This window comes from Misgurnus anguillicaudatus, chromosome 1, assembly GCF_027580225.2.
Source record: "Misgurnus anguillicaudatus chromosome 1, ASM2758022v2, whole genome shotgun sequence".
NCBI lineage: Eukaryota > Metazoa > Chordata > Actinopteri > Cypriniformes > Cobitidae > Misgurnus > Misgurnus anguillicaudatus.
The window spans coordinates 4,024,296-4,043,820 of NC_073337.2; the positions used below are offsets into that span (position 1 = coordinate 4,024,296).

Genomic DNA, 19,525 nt, shown 5'->3' on the forward strand with positions numbered 1-19,525 from the left:
GACCCATCGAGGCATGGACTCCACTAGCAATTTCTGCTACAGTACCTCGCCTGTGGACCGGACCACACGGGGCAGGCTTCACTCCCCACGTGCATCAATGGTCGCCCATGATCCTGTCGCCGGTTCACCGCTTTACTGACCACTGCAGACCGGGAACACCCCACAAAATCCACAACGCATTTTAACTCTTACTCAATACAATCAGTAGCGAAAAACTGCTTATGGTCCTCCAGCCAAATGCCCTGAGCAATATTTAAAGCTGCATCCTTCTGCTGAGGTCCATGTCTCTGATGGTTTGACCATCTGCAGGATCTCAGCTACCTAAGTGCTTTTAAATTCAGACAAGCTGTTTGTGCTGTTAATGTTTTCTTGGGAAATATCAAGGTAATGTTGTTTACCAGGAAATCTGCTTATGTGTTTGAGTTAAAGACGTCACTGAATGTTCTCCGCATGCAGCATTTGAAGAAGCCGTCCTTTTCCTCAACCCGGTTCTGGTAAAAGACAAAAGAGAGCGCTTTAGCGTGCTAAAACCATGGAAACCATCTCTCTTCGAGGAACCAGGGCTAAGGCACGACTGAATGAGGTGAGAAAGTTCTCTGGTTAGCTTTAAACGACAGCTTTTAACATCATAACATTTGTAACATTTTAACACATAAAGAGACAATTATTAAATTAAAAGATTAATTCAATAATTTTGTTGTGCCAGACTTTAAACCTTAAAAAGTAATCAGTGAATATTAAAAGAGTTAGTTAACCCCAAAGTTATCATTTTGTCATTATCACCCCCCTTCAAAATGCCAATTGCTTTGATTTTTAAGACTCAAATAGTCACAGTCAATAAAAATCACAGGTTTTTATTTGAACTTTTAAAGCCTAAAAGTCAACTTCGATTAATGACAATAAAATCTGCTTTATCAGTTATCATACATGGAGTAAAATATTATAGTGACTAATCAACATTTCTTCTGTTTTTGTATATTTGAATGCAGATTTAAACAACAGCAACAGTTACAAAAAAAATATTCAATGGCTTGTGTAATAACTTACAGCAACCTGCAAACAGGGTCACTAAATGAATTTTTATGGTGAGGGAATCATAAGATTTGAATCACTGGGTTGAATAAAAATCAACACAGCCACAAATATACTGCAGCAGTTCATCGTAAAAAAAGAGCATTTTCACCCAGCGTGGAGTAAATATCTGAAAGAGCACAGTTGGTGGCAGTCAGCGGGAAAGATTTCGGACAGCTGGTGCCTGGCATGCTTCTGTGGTTGAAGACGTGATGCCAGTTTCCTCCCCACAGGAACACAGATGGACTGAGCGAGTGACCTAACATGCAAATAAAACCTTACTGTTAGATATTTATTAATACTGGACTGACAATAGAGAGAGCTGTGCTTATCTGTGACACCAAACACAGCACATCACTATCATTAAAAACTCTTCAAGTTTTCATAAACATTTAAACCCCAAATTTTGCATCTTTACTGTATGCCATTCTGCTTGGTTATTTACAAGAAATATTTGTAAAGCAGAAGCTAAGGCTTCATTAGTTCACTGTGTTTATTATTTGGATAATTTAAAGTCCATGTGAGCCTGGAAGTTCTTCAACTTCTGTGTTGTGACGTATTTCCAAGAGAAACAGAAAATCACGTGAGGAAAATAGTGGGTGTGGCTTTTTCCACTGTGCTTTGATTGGATATAAAACCTTAGGCGTTTCCAACAGAAGTGGAACTGGCAGCAGACTGACAGTTGGAGGGGGCGGAGTTAACGAATGCTCCCGCCCAAGCCGTCTAGCTGACGTCATCAAAAAAAATACATTTTCAAATTTTGATTGAAGTTAATGAGGGCACATGTTTTTTTTTTAGAAAATTACATGAATAAGTTGTTTATAATAAACACTGCAAAATAAAATTCGAAAAAGACAAAATATATGATTTTTAGCCAGGGTCGCTCTAACGTATCGGATATAATAATTACAAACTCAAATGATCAACCATTAGAAAGAGTAAGTTCCTATAAATATTTAGGTATATGGTTGGACGAAAAACTAGCATTTGATGTACATATCGATAAGTTGCTAAAGAAGCTCAGGCCAAAAGTAGGTTTCTTTTATCGTTTAAAAATTTTTTTCCCCTTTGAGGCTCGAAAGAAAATAGTAGAGAGTGCTTTTTTATCAATAATTGATTATGGTGATCTTCTTTATATGCACGGAACTAGATCGCTACTTTAAAAACTAGACTCTGTGTATCACGCAGCTTTACGCTTTGTCTCCGGCGCAGAGCCACGGACGCATCACTGTATTTTATACACTTCCCTAGCGTGGTCATCGTTACATCAAAGTAGAAGATTACATATGTATTTAATCATCGCAAAAGCTCTTTTAGGCAAATTACCCTCCTATATATCAAATCTGTAAGGAATAATTGACGACAGGCCATTGAATTATAAGAAAATAGTGCATTATTTTCAAATAATTCAAAGGACCGGAGTCAATTATTCCGCTTATACCACGGTTACCACAAACATTGCTCTGATGCCTATTTTTAAGACATTTGAAAAGATAGGTGTGCGGTTTACAGAAAAATAATCAACACCAATAGAACATTTCTCAGCCAATCAGAATGCAGCATTCAACAGACCCGTGGTATAATCTTAATTATTATACAAGTATTCATGGTACTAGTTCTGGTTCTTATATTCGCTTAAAAGTCCCAAGGGTATTGTCTGAATTCGGCAAATGTGCTTTCTCTTCCTATGCTCCTCGGGCTTGGAATGAATTGCAAAATACTCTTAATTTAAATGCACTTCCAACTCTAAGCACTTTTAAACGTCTTTTACAAAAGGTTTTAATGGATACTTGCAATTGTTTTAACTGATTTGTTGTATTTGCGTTCTTGTTTTAGATCTTTCATTGTGTGATTGTTGTAAATTGTGCTGTTGTCAATTGTATTCTTTTTGTATGAAACTCAATGTGCCGTCGTTTTGACCAGGTCTCACTGGAAGAGGAGATAGAAATATCTCAATGTGATTTTCCTGGCTAAATAAAGGAAAATAGTAAACAATAAAATAATAAGAATTGCCAGTATTGATTGGGATTTTAACATCAAGTTGCTTTATGCTCTTAAGCACAAAGTAAAGGTTTTCGCGACAGGATTCTCTAATACGTTATATAGCCCCCTATGATAAAATACGAAACAATTGTAAACTTTAAAGGTGTTATGCTGCGTTTACACCAACCGTAAAGGCGTAAAAATTGCGTCTACCGCGCCTAGTTTGTTGATTGAACAGTTTGAATGCATTCAAGCATTTGACGCACGTCAGAGGCGAAATCTGCTTCTTTTGGGAGGGCCAAGTGCTATGTGGTTGTCTGTTTGCAAGATGGCTGATGTTGATTTATAAATGTGCATTTATCGAGAGAGTTACCGGTTTGTATTTGGTCACCTTACTATAGGGGGAAAATTGTTTAAAAAACGGTGGGAATGCCGCAGGTCGATAAACATCACGTGACTCAAAAGTGAAATGTGTATTTACAACTTACCAGGTTGCCCAATGTCCTCACTGACACTCTTCCAAGCGAGGTCCTTTTTATTCCTGTCTCTATATAAATAAGATCTTGTGTCATATAGCTCCGGGTGACTGCTCACGGACAATATCGAGCGTTCATGCAAGCAGGCTCCTGATTGGTTAACATGGCGCGAAAATCTGCTAAAGTTCAAATTTTTCAATTCGGGCATGAGCCGCAAATTCGTGTCAAACGCAAAAAGCACCATTCGCGCGTACCGCATCATTCCCGCGAATGAGGCTGAATTGCGGCTACCGCGCCGTGGTAACGCCTCATTCGCGCCGCGAGACCTCTAGACATGCGTCAACGTGTCTTCACATTGACTTAACATTGAAATCACTCGCGCTTGACGCCTCTACCACGTCTGGTGTAAACGCAGCATAAGACCATATCTTAGAATACCCAGGCCAAAACTATACCCCCTAACCCAGGGCAAGATCTGTACCTCCAAGCTGTATAAAGAAAACAACACATATTTACAAAATATTTATCTATACAATACGATAGCGTACAATAACTTTACACCATTAAAAACAGTAACGTTACATCATATAAAAGCAAAAATGATACCTGTATTTTGAGACAGTGGGCAACAAACGCATCCAAACACAATAAGATCCGCTGTTAATCCAAGTGTGTGTATGTTTACAGAAATATGAGTGGATCATTAAATGTCTACATTAATACATTTTGCCGGTTTATCCAAACTGGTATTTGTTACTGTACAGTTACAAACCAGTTCGAAAGGGTTGCCACCTGCTGTAGCGACCCTTCCTTAACCTGATAGGGAACACTGTGCCATACATTGCACACACACCCTCGGAAGTGAGGCTGCATAAACTTCATTGTAACTTTGAAGCATTAAATCTATAAAATATACGGTCATGCAGCACATCGATTGAAAGCTTAGACTCTCAGGATTCCATTAAGGTCTCACACACCTGTCATAAAAGTAAAAAAACTGTAATTTAGATATTAGTTACCTGAACCAGGCGGTGCCGATTCAGTTTGTTTACTTACCTTCAAATTCTGCCTTTTATCCACTTCGATGAAATTGTCCAAAAAAAATCATAAATCCCCAAGAGTCCAAGGAAATGGAATATCCAAGCCTTTAAATCCAAAACAATTTTTGTCTTGACATTTCTGACTGAATTACGATATAAAAACTGTAAACAATAGTTCACTTCCGGACATTCTTGCAACTCTCACTTCTCATTCGAGACTAATGCTGCGTTTACACCAACTGCGGTAGAGGCGTAAAGCGCGAGTGATTTCAATGTTAAGTCAATGTGAAGACGCATTATGCTGAGTTTACACCAACCGCGTTTCAGGCGTTAAAATCACGTCTACCGCGCCTCGTTTGCAGCTTGAACAGTTTGAATGCAAGCAAGCATTTGACCCGCATCGGAGGCAAAATCTGCTTCTTGTGGGAGGGGCAAGTGCTATGCGGTTGTCTGTTGGCAAGATGGCTGATGTTGATTGTGCATTTATCGAGAGAGTTACCAGTTTGTATTTGGTAACCTTACAATAGGGGGAAAATAAACGGCGCGGGTCAATAAACGTCACGTGATCAAACGTGAAGTGTGTATTACAACTTACCAGGTTGCCCAATGTCCTCACTGACACTCTTCCAAGCGAGGTCCTTTTTATTCCTGTCTCTATAGAAATAAGAACTTGTGTCGTATAGCTCCGGGTGACTGCTTACGGACAATATACGTTGGTTGAATGAGTGACTCCGGGCGAGGCTGCCACAACAGCAGCAAGCAGGCTCCTGATTAGTTAACGCATCACGAAATTCCGCCACAGTTCAATTTTTTCAATTCGAGCGTCAGCCGCAAATTTGCGTGAACCGCAAAATGCACAAAAAGCAGCATTTGCGCGTTTCGCGCACAACGCTTAATTCACGCGAGCTAGACGCGCGAATGAGGTGGAAACGCGCCAAACGCCTCTTCTGCGCCGCAGGACCTCCAGAGGCACGTAAACGCGTCTTCACATTGAGTTAACATTGAAATCACTTGCGCTTCACGCCTCTACCGCGTTTAGTGTAAACGCAGCATTATAATGCTACATTCGGGTGCCACGTTTGTTGAACAAAGTCTTACGAATCAAACAAAGCCCTCTCATGGAATTCCAGCCGTTCATAAGAGGTTAAAATAAATTATAGCTGTGTCCAATCTGAAAACCGCCACAGGCCAATTGTGGTTTAGCAACCGTAACTAGGCACGGGAGGTCTATCAAGGTTTCGAGGGAGGGAAACATGCCGAAGTGTTGAACGTATGTAGTCTATGCTTAAATGTTTAATATTCTTTTGTAGATCACTAAAAAAGACGAATTAATTAATTCTAAAAATATTTTTTAGTTTTTTAAATGAACGACTTGGACTAAATAATGTCGAAATGCAACCAAAAAAATGATAAGAAACATTGTTTATGTAAAACATAAATAGTAACATATACTATACAAATATTTATAAATACAGTATAGGTTATATAACAGCTCACACACAGCCCCAGCTAATCTATGCAAATATTTATATAAATATTTAAAATCAGTCAGGAACCTCTTTCAGTGATCTCTTAACAACAATAATATAATTGTGGGAATTAAACTTGGTTTTCTGGTCTTACAGTAGCTTGAAAAACTAATGGTATTATTTTGTGGATTAGTATGTGATGTGATGCTCACACCGGTGAATACAGTATCGATCTTTTGGGATTGATTTGGACCGAGAGAAACGGATCTCTGTAATTATCAGTCGGCTTTAGTTCCTCCACAACTCCTGTATTCAATCCTGTGAATAAAACAGACTGCACCCACATAAACGGCACACAATCCACTCATTAACCTGAGAATTAAAGAAAATAAGAGCACAATAAAGAGAAAAGGAGTATAATAGAAGTAGTCACTGTTGTCTGGGATTGGTCCAGGATAAAAAGTTCACATAATAAAACTGTGAGGAAAAACAAGGATGACAACCGGGGAAAGATGACCACACTACATGGGTTTACATGAGCAGAAAATCAATAAAAGCTCTCTGAGGTGCACACAAACACAGAGACATGATGTTCATACACGGTTAAAGTCTTCAGGCTGGGATAACACCTGCATTTGATCGTATACAAAAAATCTCAGTCAAAAATAACACAAAAAGAGATTTGGCAGAAATAAAATGTAACTTATTTTACATTTCCCAGCCTTTATCAGATTAAAGCATTATTTATTAATTTGAAATATTTAAGAATGTATGTGATGTAGCATTTCTGTGCGCTTAAGTCGCAAAGTAATAATTCATGTGTTTCAAGCATACATCAAATCCACATAGCATGCAAGTGCAAAATGATGGGCCCAGGAAGAGCCATGTTTACAAATCTACTTCTAAGTAAATGGCTGTCAACAGCAAATAGCACACTGTTGGATAAGAGAGATGAAGATAAGAAAAGAATATGAATGCTATGAACATCTCTATCACATTTATGAATTTAGGTACAGCAGAAAGAAGAGATGACACAGTGTCACAACCGCGTGCGGTGAGAGTCAGATTTCCGATAACAGACCCGAGGAGAGAGAAATGAGACGTACTAAAGATTCTGCTGTTGAAATAACATAATCATATCTCAGCATGAGCACGGAGGACACACTGTGAGGAGTCAGGGTCACTGACAAGTGCATATATGCAGTAACGGGTGCACGTGTGGCGCCCAATGCAAATTCGTCTCTCACCATCGACCTTTTACGTTTTCTACCCACAGCCACCCACCGCCAGTGGTAAAAGATCAACAGTTAACTAATGTAATGATGTTTAATGTAACTTGGTTTTAAAACTTTATTTGTTGTATCAATAATAATCAATTTATTACTATTGTATAATCATTACTTAATTTTAAAGGTTATTGCTAACTTGGGTCTATTTGCACTACCAAAAAATATCAAATTACCTCATTATAAATTAGCAAAATAATTGCTAATTTGCTAGTAATAGTAAATTAGCAATAATAATATTTTATTACTGAGGATTTCTTAAAAAGTGTAAAAATTCTCATGAACCCAATCTTGTGTCTCGTCTTGTGGAGTAAGTGTCTCATCACACCCCTAATGACTACTGATCCACACATTCAAATGTGTTAATATGATTGGTTACATGTCTGTGACGTTGGAAATCAAGATGATTTTTAACTGTGGGAATGAGACGCACATGGTTTGCCTTAAAGGAGACATATCATGAAAATGTGACTTTTTCCATGTTTAAGTGCTATAATTGGGTCCCCAGTGCTTATGTCAACCTAGAACATGTGAAAAAGATCAACCCAGTAACTTAGTTTTGGTGAACCATTCTCTACAAGCATGTAAAAAAATAGATCATTGAAATCTGGCTCCCCTTGTGATGTCAGAAGGGGATCTTATTATAATAATACTGCCCCTTAATCTGCACTATCCAACGGCACTGCAATTTAGTGCAGAGATAAACTCATTTTTATTTAACAGGACACACCCAAAACAGCACATTTTTGCTCACATGTATAAAGTGTCAATTTTAACATGTTATAATAAATAATCTGTGGGGTATTTTGAGCTAGAACTTCACATATGTGCTCACACCAAAGATTTATTTGAGATCTTAAATAAGTCTGGTAAATTGTCCCATTTAAAACATACACACAGACATATATAACAATAAAAACCTTTCCCACTTACAAATAGACATTTTGTGTCTGTAGACATTTTATAAAGTTAGCTCAATCTGAAGCAAGATGTCCAGGTGAAACATGGCCGGACCTTCATTCATTATTCATCAAAGAAAGAAACCATGATTGTGTGGAGGGATATAAACATTTATACCACTTGCCTGTTGAATTCTGTATTTTGATTGGTTGAGAAATGTTCCATGAGTGTTATTTTTTCTGTAAACTGCACACCTAACCTGTCAAATGTCTTTAAATAACCACCAGAGCAATGTTTGTGGTAACCGAGGAATAATTGACTCCAGTCCTTTAAATTATTTGAAATTATTGATGAATAATTCAACGGCCTGTCGATTCAAATCAAATAGTTCAATCTAACATTTTCACATTGAGTAACTTTCAGGAGATACGCTTGCCGACATCAAGGCCGTGTTTGATGTACAGAAAACCCCATGCGATTCAGGGAATATATTCTTTCTTCGAGTTCACAATGTGGAAAAGAGAACGAGCAAAGAAAAGATAAAGGTGGATAAAGCCGATAGGCAAAAAGCAGAAAGCATAAGAGCAGTAACAGAAGAAATCAAGGATATGAAACAGAATATCTATTATTTCAAATTTGATGAAACTCATTCCCAGATGGAAACTCTGTGTACTTCCAGGTTGTTTCTGAAAAACCCAAAAACTGTGTGTGTGTGTTAATGCAGAGCACAACAACATTAAGGCCTGCATTTCTCTTTAACCGTGCCCATAAACTTACACCTCTCCAGGTGTTTAGCATCTAAATAAGAGGAAGCGTGCTGCAGTCTGGGCCACAATCTTTAAAGGCCTAAACTTGCACAAAAGCCTTTGATGTGTTAGGATACAGTACTGCATTGAAAAAATGCAATTATAGTCACAATTATGCCTTTCAAGTGAATCGTGCATTTTATTTTTTGGAAGAAATCTGCAGCTCCTTGGAACAAACTTGCCATGACGACGGTGAAAAATCTTCAAACGTCCCAACGCAGCAAGATGACATTACTTGTGCAAATACAGGCTGGAACAGAGACAAACCCATGAATAATGCAAAATGCTCGCTGCTACCTGAAGGAATAACAATAAGCTTCCTACTTTTCTGGAGTTATGATACTTATTACAGGCCCATCGGGCTGTCAAGGAGTTTAACCTCACACTTATATACATACATTCACTCTATTTACGTTTCAAGACGCCTCACTTCAGTGAATTGGTTTCTAACTGCGTTACTCATTCGGTTTGTTATTTTACTGCAAGAAATACAGAAGAAAATTGCTTCTTTATGAGCGCCTGTTAACCTTTAGAGGAAAATGCAATGAACTGTTACATCAAAGTGTGATAGTTGAAAATGTTTATTAGACAGGGAATCATTAGGATGTAAATGTGTTAGGCGCATTTGCAAAAACATAAATATTTGACATTTATCATCTGTTTGAACATTCAAAGCTGGAAAATTGTTATAGCTACACTTGATCTGTTAAAAACACAGTATGTACACTAGACAAGATAATGTATTTGGCATATATAATTACAACCGTCAGGTTAATTTACAGTAATGATTTTTATCATAAAAAGATGATCAATACAGAATATAAAACATACAGGGACGTCGTACTGTATCGGGTGATCCCGTACTGACATTGTGCAGTTGCTTTTTCTCTCTGCATACATGATTTTTTACTTGGCAAAATTCGCACAAAATTTGATAAAATAAAAATCAAACCATGCATGACGCACACACATTCATGAACGCCTCTGCAGATTTGACACTATACTGTATGAGCAGTGCATGCACACTGATGATGTTTAGGTATATGTGTAATATATATATCTTAATATTTTAATTTATTTCATAGCGCTACCACCTACTGTACATGTTTATTATCTGTACTTTTTATTAGTATGTGAAGCATAAAGGTGCCGATCAAGTTTGGATCAGAACACAGGCAAAGGGAGCTTTAAAAAATCTCAACAGGCAGATAAAGTACCTTTCAAGCTCTTATACAGAGATGTACCCCACTTGGCTCCAAAAAAAAAAAAAAGTCGTCTTTCAGACAACCAGCTGCGTTACGGTGACAGTGCCGTGAAATGGTCCGCTAGTCTTTACAGTGGATGTCTAACACTCCATTTGCATCCTAATAAAGCACCTTCCGGTTCAGGGCACCCATTTGCTCACATCCCACCTGTTTCTTTGGCAAAACTCCATTACTACTTTGTGCTCCATGCGGAAACCCCTTGTTAGGAATCATTTTGATCGCATATGGCGTTTCAAAGCATTCAAACTCCAAAGAAACCATCAATGTTTTCTGGGTTGGTGGACCCTTGTCAATTACACAGATGGGCGGAGATACGACATCGCATTTCAAATTAGTCAATACAAAGATGTCAGTTTACCGATTTGTCAGCAACCAAATTAAATCCTCATAAAAACGTTACATTAATATAGAGGACTTCTAGCACCTTTTGTCTATATAAAAAGTACAAGGTGATTTAAATCGTTAATAAAAAGACCATTTTTAAGGCAGAACATGTCTACGTATTAGCATTGACAAATTAGGGTTATTTGAACCAGTATATTAAGATTTAAGAAAAGTGCATAAAATGCAGTTATACCCCGTATCCATATAATAAAAATATCCACAGTCTATTTTTACATTTATCTATACTGAGAATTGTAAGGTTCTCAAATGTGCAAATGGTGGGACCTTGCATTGGAATGCATTGTTAGAGCTGTGAGACTTTCCTCGGAATGGGTCTGGGTCTGGGAAACGGATCGGGCCGCCGCGGCTCCAGCTCCGGCTTTCGTATTTGATGCGGTTTCGGGGGAACGGGCGGTGCGTCCACGTTGGGGAGAACCGACAGGCTTGGCGGATACGGCACTGGTCTCCGGGGGTTGTTTCGGTCGTGGATGCTGTAAGGAGGCGGGGTCTTGTTCTCCCGGCGAAAGAACTCGTCGGAGCCGCTGGAGGCGGAGTTCGGGAGGGCGTGGTCTCCCGGCGTGTTCTCTGTGCCCGAGGCCTCGGAGACGCTACAGCGACTGAGGGACGAAATGCCACTGCTGTAGCTTCCGGAAAGGACTGGAGAATTAGACACCATTCCTGTGGACTGGCACTCTGTGGGTGATGGGGTGAAAGAGGGGGCTGAACTCTGCAAATATAATAAGAGACATAAATAAGGCGTGATGCTTTAAAGGATTGCTAATTGCAACCAACGGCTTAGTCCCCGGCTCACCCCTCGCTTTCGAAATGCATATAGAAGCTACAGTAGCCACCACAGGACAAGCACGTCATCGTCTGAGACAACATAGTGATGAGAAGCACACTTTAATAGACCAATTTGTCCGTTAAAGGTTCAGTGTGTAAATTTTAGCGGCATCTAGTGGCGAGGTTGCGAATTGCAACTCAAGGCTCAGTCCACTGCTCACCTCTAGCTTTTGAAACACATAGAGAAGCTACGGTAGCCACCACCGGACAAACATGTCATCGCAAGAGACAACTTAGTAAAAACGTTTGTCCGTTAAAAGCTTCTGTAAAAACATGGCGGCACAAAATGTAAGGGGACCCTCGGTGTATGTAGATAAAAACGTCTCATTCTAAGGTAATAAACACATAACGGTTCTGATAATATAGTTTTGTATATTATTTAGCATTCCTGTCAAAAATTACACACTGCACCTTTAAGGGCTACTGTAGAAACATGACCGCAACTTCCATGTAAGTGGACCGACGGCGTTTTCTAACTGTGGGTTCACACCAGATGTGAGTTTAATGATTTGCGCGAGTAGATTACATACAAAGTCAATGCAAAGACGTGATCAGACGCGTCCTCGCGTGGGGCAAAGCGAATGATGCGATATGGGCGGCACGTTTGCCGCAAAAACCCGCGCTATTCGACTCAAACGCGTCTTCATCCAAGTTGGAAATATTCGAGCGAAAAATTCGCATGACACGAAGTTAAATCCCACGAGTAATCTAGAGCGAGTAAGGCGATGCCCCGCATTTGGTGTGTACGTAGCATTAGATAATATAAACAATACAGTTCATTTTGTACGGTCATTTTACAGCACTTATAATGTATTTATGTATATTATATTGCATTTCTGTCAAGAGATCCTCCTAAAAGTTACACAGTGCACCTTTAAGCAACTTAGTTGTGCATACAAAGATCTGACTTTTGTCCAAAGATAATCTCATTTTACTTGCAGTCAGCCATAATGGATAACCATCAAATATAAACGAAGCAACTTTCCGCCTAATAGAGCTAACGTGTGCACCGAAATGCCAAAGTATAATACTGTGCAATTTTAAAACCGTTCTTACGAGACCAAACCGTCTCTTTTTATTATGAAAATAATTTCTAAGCAATTATATCTGCAAATAAGACTGCAGCTGTTTCAAAGACTTCATTTAACTGAATAAAGCTATTTAGTGTGACGGCCCTACTGGGAGAACTTCCAGCAAAAAAACTTCAACTTGGATAATTCGGCTATATACAGATATGGCAATTAAGAAACTGAATACATACACGTGCGACTGGTGCACCTTTATAACCGTGGATATTGTCATGTTTGTTTTTCACTCTCTGGAGTAGGCAAAGTCAAAAAACAACCCCAGTGGGGTGATTCATGGGAAATGTAAAACAGTTTTAAACAAATACTCTAAAAATGCTATTTCCATGGGTTAAAAAATAGTTCACCCAAATGTGAAAATGCATAATTTATACACCAACCCCATCCCATCCCAGATGCATATGAATTCATTTTCAGTTGAACACAAACAAATAGTTTTGGTTTAAAATGACATCATGTTATCTTATAGGGCAGTGGTTCTCAAACTTTTTCCGCATGCGGCCCCCCCTTGTGTACGGTGCATTCCTTCATGGCCTCCCCAAAGAAAATTTATGACAAAAAACTGTTCTAAAATGTAACATTTTAATTAAACAAAACATATTAAGTTATACAAAGTAGTGCTGTTGGTTAGTAGCCTTATTTTTTAGGTTTAATTACACAGAATTCATGATAAAATTAATGTATTTTATAAAATTTCAGAAAACTGGGGCCCCCCGGTACCATCTCAAGGCCCCCCTGGGGGCCCCGGACCCCAGTTTGACAAGCACTGTTATAGGGGGTTTCAACTAAAAAAGACACTTTTACCTAAAATATTATATTGTTATGGCCTGTAACATCTCTGTGACAATGAGCACCAAATTATATAAATTATTAATAACCATTTGAAAAAAAAAACAGAAAAAAAAACATTCTTTGGACACCAAATGTGCCTGCAATTATAAAATTATCCATAAAATTATTTGTTCATGTTCAACTGCAAAGGCACATACAACAAATAATGAGAGAATTTTTTTCTATTTTGGATGAGCTTTGGGATAGTTCACCCAAAAATGAAAATCATTTTCTTATCTTCATGTTGTTGTAATCCTGTATAAATGTATATTTTCTGATGAACACAAAAGAAGATATTTTGATAAATGATGGGAAGCACACAGCTGATGGTAATCATTTCCTTCCACCATATTTATTTTTCCTACTATGGAAGTCGATGGTTACCATCAGCAGTGTGCTTACCATCATTTATCAAAATATCTTCTTTTGTGTTCATCAGAAAAAAAATCATACAAGTTTAGAAAAACATGAGAAAACTACTTTTTTAACTTCTCTTTAAAATCTGTTGTGATCTGGATGCTGGTGTCACAACCAGGTCACTTGACTAACATTACCAGCAAGACTTTTAACAAAAAGATATATGAAATATGGATCTCTGCCGTGTCGCTCAGCAAGATGCATTGGAAATTTCTGTTGAGGTCTGGCACAAATATACACGTCGTGTCCATTACTAATCTTTGGCCCAGTTGGACTGTTTAAAGCCTGACCCGTTTAAAAGTCCCTAGACAGCACAGTAAACCCCGACAAAAACATCAAAGGTCAAAACCCAGACAACAAGATAAAGGTCATACCTTCCGAGGTGAACGCGATGACATTACAGGGGACTGTGATCTCGTGGTCCTGGCAGGAGATCCTATGAAGGGACACAAGTGTCAACAATCTAGTAAATAATCAAAGTCTGTGCACTCTCAGAAAAAAGGTACAAACGTTGTAATGTAACCCTTTTGTCACTGGGACGGTGCATTTAAAAAAAGCCTAATGGAGGGGTCGGCAACAGGCCCGCTAGAAATATTTTCTGGCCCGCTGGATTATTTTGGAAATCCGTTTTTTTTTTTTAATCAGACTGTTTTTATTTTACAATAAAGGTTTACAATGTAGATCATTAATTCAATCGTTTTTCAAATTAAAGGTGCAGTGTGTAAATTTTAGCGGCATCTAGTGGTGAGGTTGCAAATTGCAACCAACGGCTCAGTCCACTGCTCACCCCTTGCTTTTGAAGCACATAGAGAAGCTACGGTAGCCAACACAGGACAAAAATGTCATCATTGGAGGCAACTTAATAAAAAAGTTTGTCTGTTAAGAGCTTCTGTAAAAACTTGGCGGCACAAAACGGCGACTTCCATGTAAGGGGACCCTCTGTGTATGTAGATAAAAACATCTCATTCTAAGGTAATAAAAACATAACAGTTTATTGTGAAAGGTCTTTATACACCCCTGATAATATAGTTTTGTATATTATTTAGCATTTTTGTGAAGAGATCCTTCTAAAAATTACACATTGCACCTTTAAAACCAAAATGAAAATAAAGAAAAACGACTTGATTTTCTATTTATTTCCTGAATTAAAATGAAAAAACTAATAACGACTCAATTTAAAATTTTATGATTGTGCGCTCAAATCAAAAATAGAAAAAATGAATGAAACGGGTTTAGACAATTTTAATTGAACACTTTACCAGACATACCAATGAAATAATTTATAACAGATAAGGGTTTGAATAGCAACCATGCTCTCCTGTAATTCTCATTCGCTTAAAGTCAGACTTTTGAACTTTTTTCATTATTAATTATTTGGGTATAACGCACTGATAAATAATAAAAAAAAAAATTGCACTAAACACGTAAATAAGACAAGTAAGTGTGGCAACAGCAGCTGGCCCGCCATCTACTGGCTAAAAAAATATTGGCCCGCGGCCAAAGTTACTTGCCGACCCCTGGCCTAATGTATACACTTTTAGGTGGAGATATATACCTTTGAGGTACAAAAGTGTACTTTTTGAAAAGGTACAACCCCAGTGACAACTTTTGTACCTTCATGTACCTTTTCTTCTGAGAGTGTTTAATGTAAAATAGTTCAACATCATCTCCAAGCCTGCAAGATCTTCAATAATGAAACACAAAAGGTTTTGAATATCAATTGATAAAGAGCTGTGTATTTAGAAGTTGACCACATCCACAACGACAATTGACATTGAAAGAAAGGACATTCATTAAAGGTGCCAAAGAATACATTGAAATATTATGTTAAATTGTTCTGTAATATCTACATAGAATGTATGTGGCTTTATTAAGTGCAAAAATGATCCAGAAATGTTTTTACATGTTCATTTACAACCCTAGGATTTGCCTTTAGAATGAAATGACCTATTATTACCTTATTTGAAAGGGTCATTTAATGTTGGGGATCACAATATTTCATTACCATGTACAGAGCTCTTATTATTCATCTATGCCTAGCTAAATACAACTTTACATTCTACGGCACCTTTAAAATATATCATTTTGTGTCCATAAATGAGAAGGCAAAACTGCCTGAAGTTGTGAATGCAGGTGCACGTTTGAAAAATCAGAGACATCAACAAGTGCAATTTTAGTTTTGTGTTTGTGGTTAATGAGTCATGCAGATTAAAGACAATAACTCATCAAGCTGGATTATAATATCAGACATTTTCAACAGTACACAAAAGCGAGACTGTACACATCCCACCGACGTTTCCAACCGGCAGCCCCCAAGACGAGAGAAAAACCAGGAGAAAAACTGACTTTAGGGAGACTTTAGAAGAAAGAGTGGAGGATGTGAGAGTTAAAAGGTTTTGAAAACATTTGTGTCAGCCTACAGGATCTGTCGAAGCTGATTTTTGCTTTACCTGTATAAGGGGGTCTAGGAGGGACAGGTGGACACTTTCCATTAGAGTCAGAGAGCGATGTGTCTAGACTCCAGCTACTCGGTGCAGATTTGACCACTTTCACACACAAAACATGCATTTCAGGTATATTCATTCAAATTCAAAGTGACAGGGAGAAAATTCACTTGTTTTATAAGATTATGGGATCTTGCTTTGTTTCTTTTTTAGCATTTGTGGCTCTGTTCATAGCAAGAATCAACTCAAGTTAATAAAAACAAACCTAAATTAGATGTTTAAGATTATACATTAAAACTAAATTTGGATAACTTGGTTTCAAAAGACCAACAGATGTACATTTTGTTAATTTGTAAGGCAAACATCAAATAAAGTTGTACATTTTGTAAATCAGATCAAATGTATCCACTGTTTTACATAGAAGAATACCATCATGAACAGATACAGACAGGGTAAAATTATACTGAAAATGATTGGTTGTAATAACTCGGCAATGTTTTGTAAAGTAAATGTTTCTCCTAAAAGTTAACATTAAAAGAAGATAAACTGAGCGAGTCGTCTACTCAAAATCTCCTCTTTGAATGGGTATAAACATAAAATTATTTGTGACAACAACACACAAAGGCTGTCAGTCGCTATCGCTTAAAACACATCAGGTGCATAGAGACTCATGTGCACAAATAAAACACTCACCTTTATCAGGGGCGGAGATGTTGGGGTCACTGCGTGGCAAAGAGGAATCTCCCATCGGGTGAGGAACAGGTCTCTGTAAAAGAGGATTAGGTTAAATAAGTTGATTTGTCTATTGTTTAGGACAGAAATGTTGAGGTTGTCCATCTTTCCTGTGATACAACTCCAGTCCTATTTGTAAACATGACTTGGTAGAGTACACCTATTTTGTGGTACCTTGGACATAATGTTAAAGGTCCAGTGTGGGATTTTAGCGGTAAGATTCAAAATTGCAATCAACCTCAATTTTGAAATGCATAGAGAAGCTACGGTAGCTCCCACAGGACAAACACGTCCTTGTCTGAGAGAACATAGGGTCGAAACACGCTCTGTAGAACAGTTTGCCCGTTTAGGGCAGGAGTGGGCATTCCTGGTCCTAGATGGGCCACTGTCCTGCAAAGTTTAGCTCCAACACTAATCAAACATTATGAAATGAAAAAACAGACCCTTTGGAAAGAAACATTTCATCCTATCTTCATTTGTTCTCTTTTTATAACCTCTTAAATATGGGTTTCTTCAAAAGTACCAAATTTTGAGCAAAAAGCTGAAATAATTGCATTTTTGTAAAGGAATTATGTTAGAGATCAGATTGAGAGCGATGATCAAAACATACACGGAGTTTAAAATGTTGTTAAATTGTTTTTGCTTCAGTTTTTATAAATTGTATAAGAGTGCCATCTAGTAGATAATAGCGGATTACTGTAAAAACTTGTCAGGAAAGCGTCATTGGAAGGAAAATGTTTTCTCTTAAAGGGACACTCCACTTTTTTTGAAAATAGGCTCACCCTCCAGCTCCCCTAGAGTTAAACACCCGATTTTTACAGTTCTGGAATCCATTCAGCTGATCTCCGGGTCTGGCGCTAGCACCCTTAGCATATCTTAGCATAATCCATTGAATCTGATTATACCATTAGCATCACGCTAAAAAATAACCGGAGTTTTGATATTTTTTCTATTTAAAACTTGACTCTTCTGTAGTTACATTGTGTACTAAGACCGACAGAAAATTTTAAGTTGTGATTTTCTAGGCCGATATGGCTAGGAACTATACTCTCATTCTGGCGTAATAATCAAGGACTTTGCTGCCGTAACACAGCTGCAGGAGGTGCAATGATATTACGCAGCAGACGAATATAGTCCCCTTGGTAACTCTTAATAGCAGGGGACTATTTTCAGGCACTGTGTAATATCACTACACCTGCTGCAGCCATGTTACGACAGCAAAGTCCTTGATTATTACATCAGAATGAGAGTATAGTCCTACCCATATCTGCCTAGAAAATCACAACTTTTTAAATTTTCTGTCAGTCTTAGTACACGATGTAACTACAGAAGAGTCAAGTTTTAAATAGGAAAAATATCGAAACTCTTTGGTTATGTTTTAGCGTGATGCTAATGGTCTAATCAGATTCAATGGATTATGCTAAGCTATGCTAAAAGTGCTAGCGCCAGACCCGGAGATCAGCTGAATGGAGTCCAAAACGGTAAAAATCAAATGTTTAACTCTAGGGGAGCTGGAAAATGAGAATATTTTCAAAAAAAGTGGAGTGTCCCTTTATTTGACAAGATAACTCATCAATGGCAGGGAAAGAGTTAAAATGGATAATGATTAACATCCTCATGATTTCCTAACATTTGTATTCTATGCTTTAACTATACTTAAAGTCATCAATAATGCATTTATAGAGGTTAATAACTGTATTATGACTTGGCTACACAACAAGTTATTTGGCAAATAACTAAATCTGCCTTACTAAAAGTCGTAACTATAATGACACTATAACAATGCAGACTGCGTCTTTAAACATACACTCATGGAAGTATATGAGTAATTAATACTTATAAATCAGTGTATAATGGATTAAGAACATAAAAAAAATATATATAAAATATATAAGAACATAAAATATATATATATATATATATATATATACATATATATACATATATATACATATATATACATATATATACATATATATACATATATATACATATATATACATATATATACATATATATATATACATATATATATATATATATATATATATATATATATATATATATATATATATATATATATATATATATATATACACACACATATATATATATATATATATATATATATATTTATATATATATATATATATATTTATATATATATATATATATATATATATATATATATATATATATATATATATATATATATATATATATATATATATATATATATCACTTATAAGTAATAATAAAAATATTATAAAATGTAGCTATAACTGTTCTTATAATGAGCTATATGTGTTATATAAATATAGTAATAATTACTTATAAACAATTTTAAAGGGAGCTATAATACATTATAAAGATGGGCTCTATTGAAAGTGTCACTGTATTTTCTTAACAGTTAACATGTTTTTAAATGTGTTAAATATAGTTTGAAAGAGATGTCTGAAGCTTGTTGGTGATAACGTTGAATTTGATTGACTG

At 37.0% G+C, this 19,525-nt stretch overlaps 1 protein-coding gene across 6 annotated transcripts in view; it reads right to left on the bottom strand.

The window, feature by feature from the left end:
- Nucleotides 1–9,594: 9,594 nt before the first annotated feature.
- Nucleotides 9,595–19,525, bottom strand: part of dock4b (dedicator of cytokinesis 4b) — a 134,299-nt gene continuing 124,368 nt past the window's right edge. For 4 of the 6 annotated variants that reach the window (XM_073853876.1, XM_073853978.1, XM_073853957.1 and 1 more), the window contains 4 exons: nt 16,994–17,066; nt 16,307–16,402; nt 14,231–14,292; nt 9,595–11,407 (listed from right to left, as the gene is read on the bottom strand). In XM_073853876.1, coding sequence (XP_073709977.1) covers nt 10,985–11,407; nt 14,231–14,292; nt 16,307–16,402; nt 16,994–17,066 — 654 coding nt within the window. In that variant the 3' untranslated portion in view covers nt 9,595–10,984. The remainder of the gene's footprint in view (nt 11,408–14,230; nt 14,293–16,306; nt 16,403–16,993; nt 17,067–19,525) is intronic. The other 2 variants (XM_073853936.1, XM_073853985.1) reach the window with 1 other exon arrangement.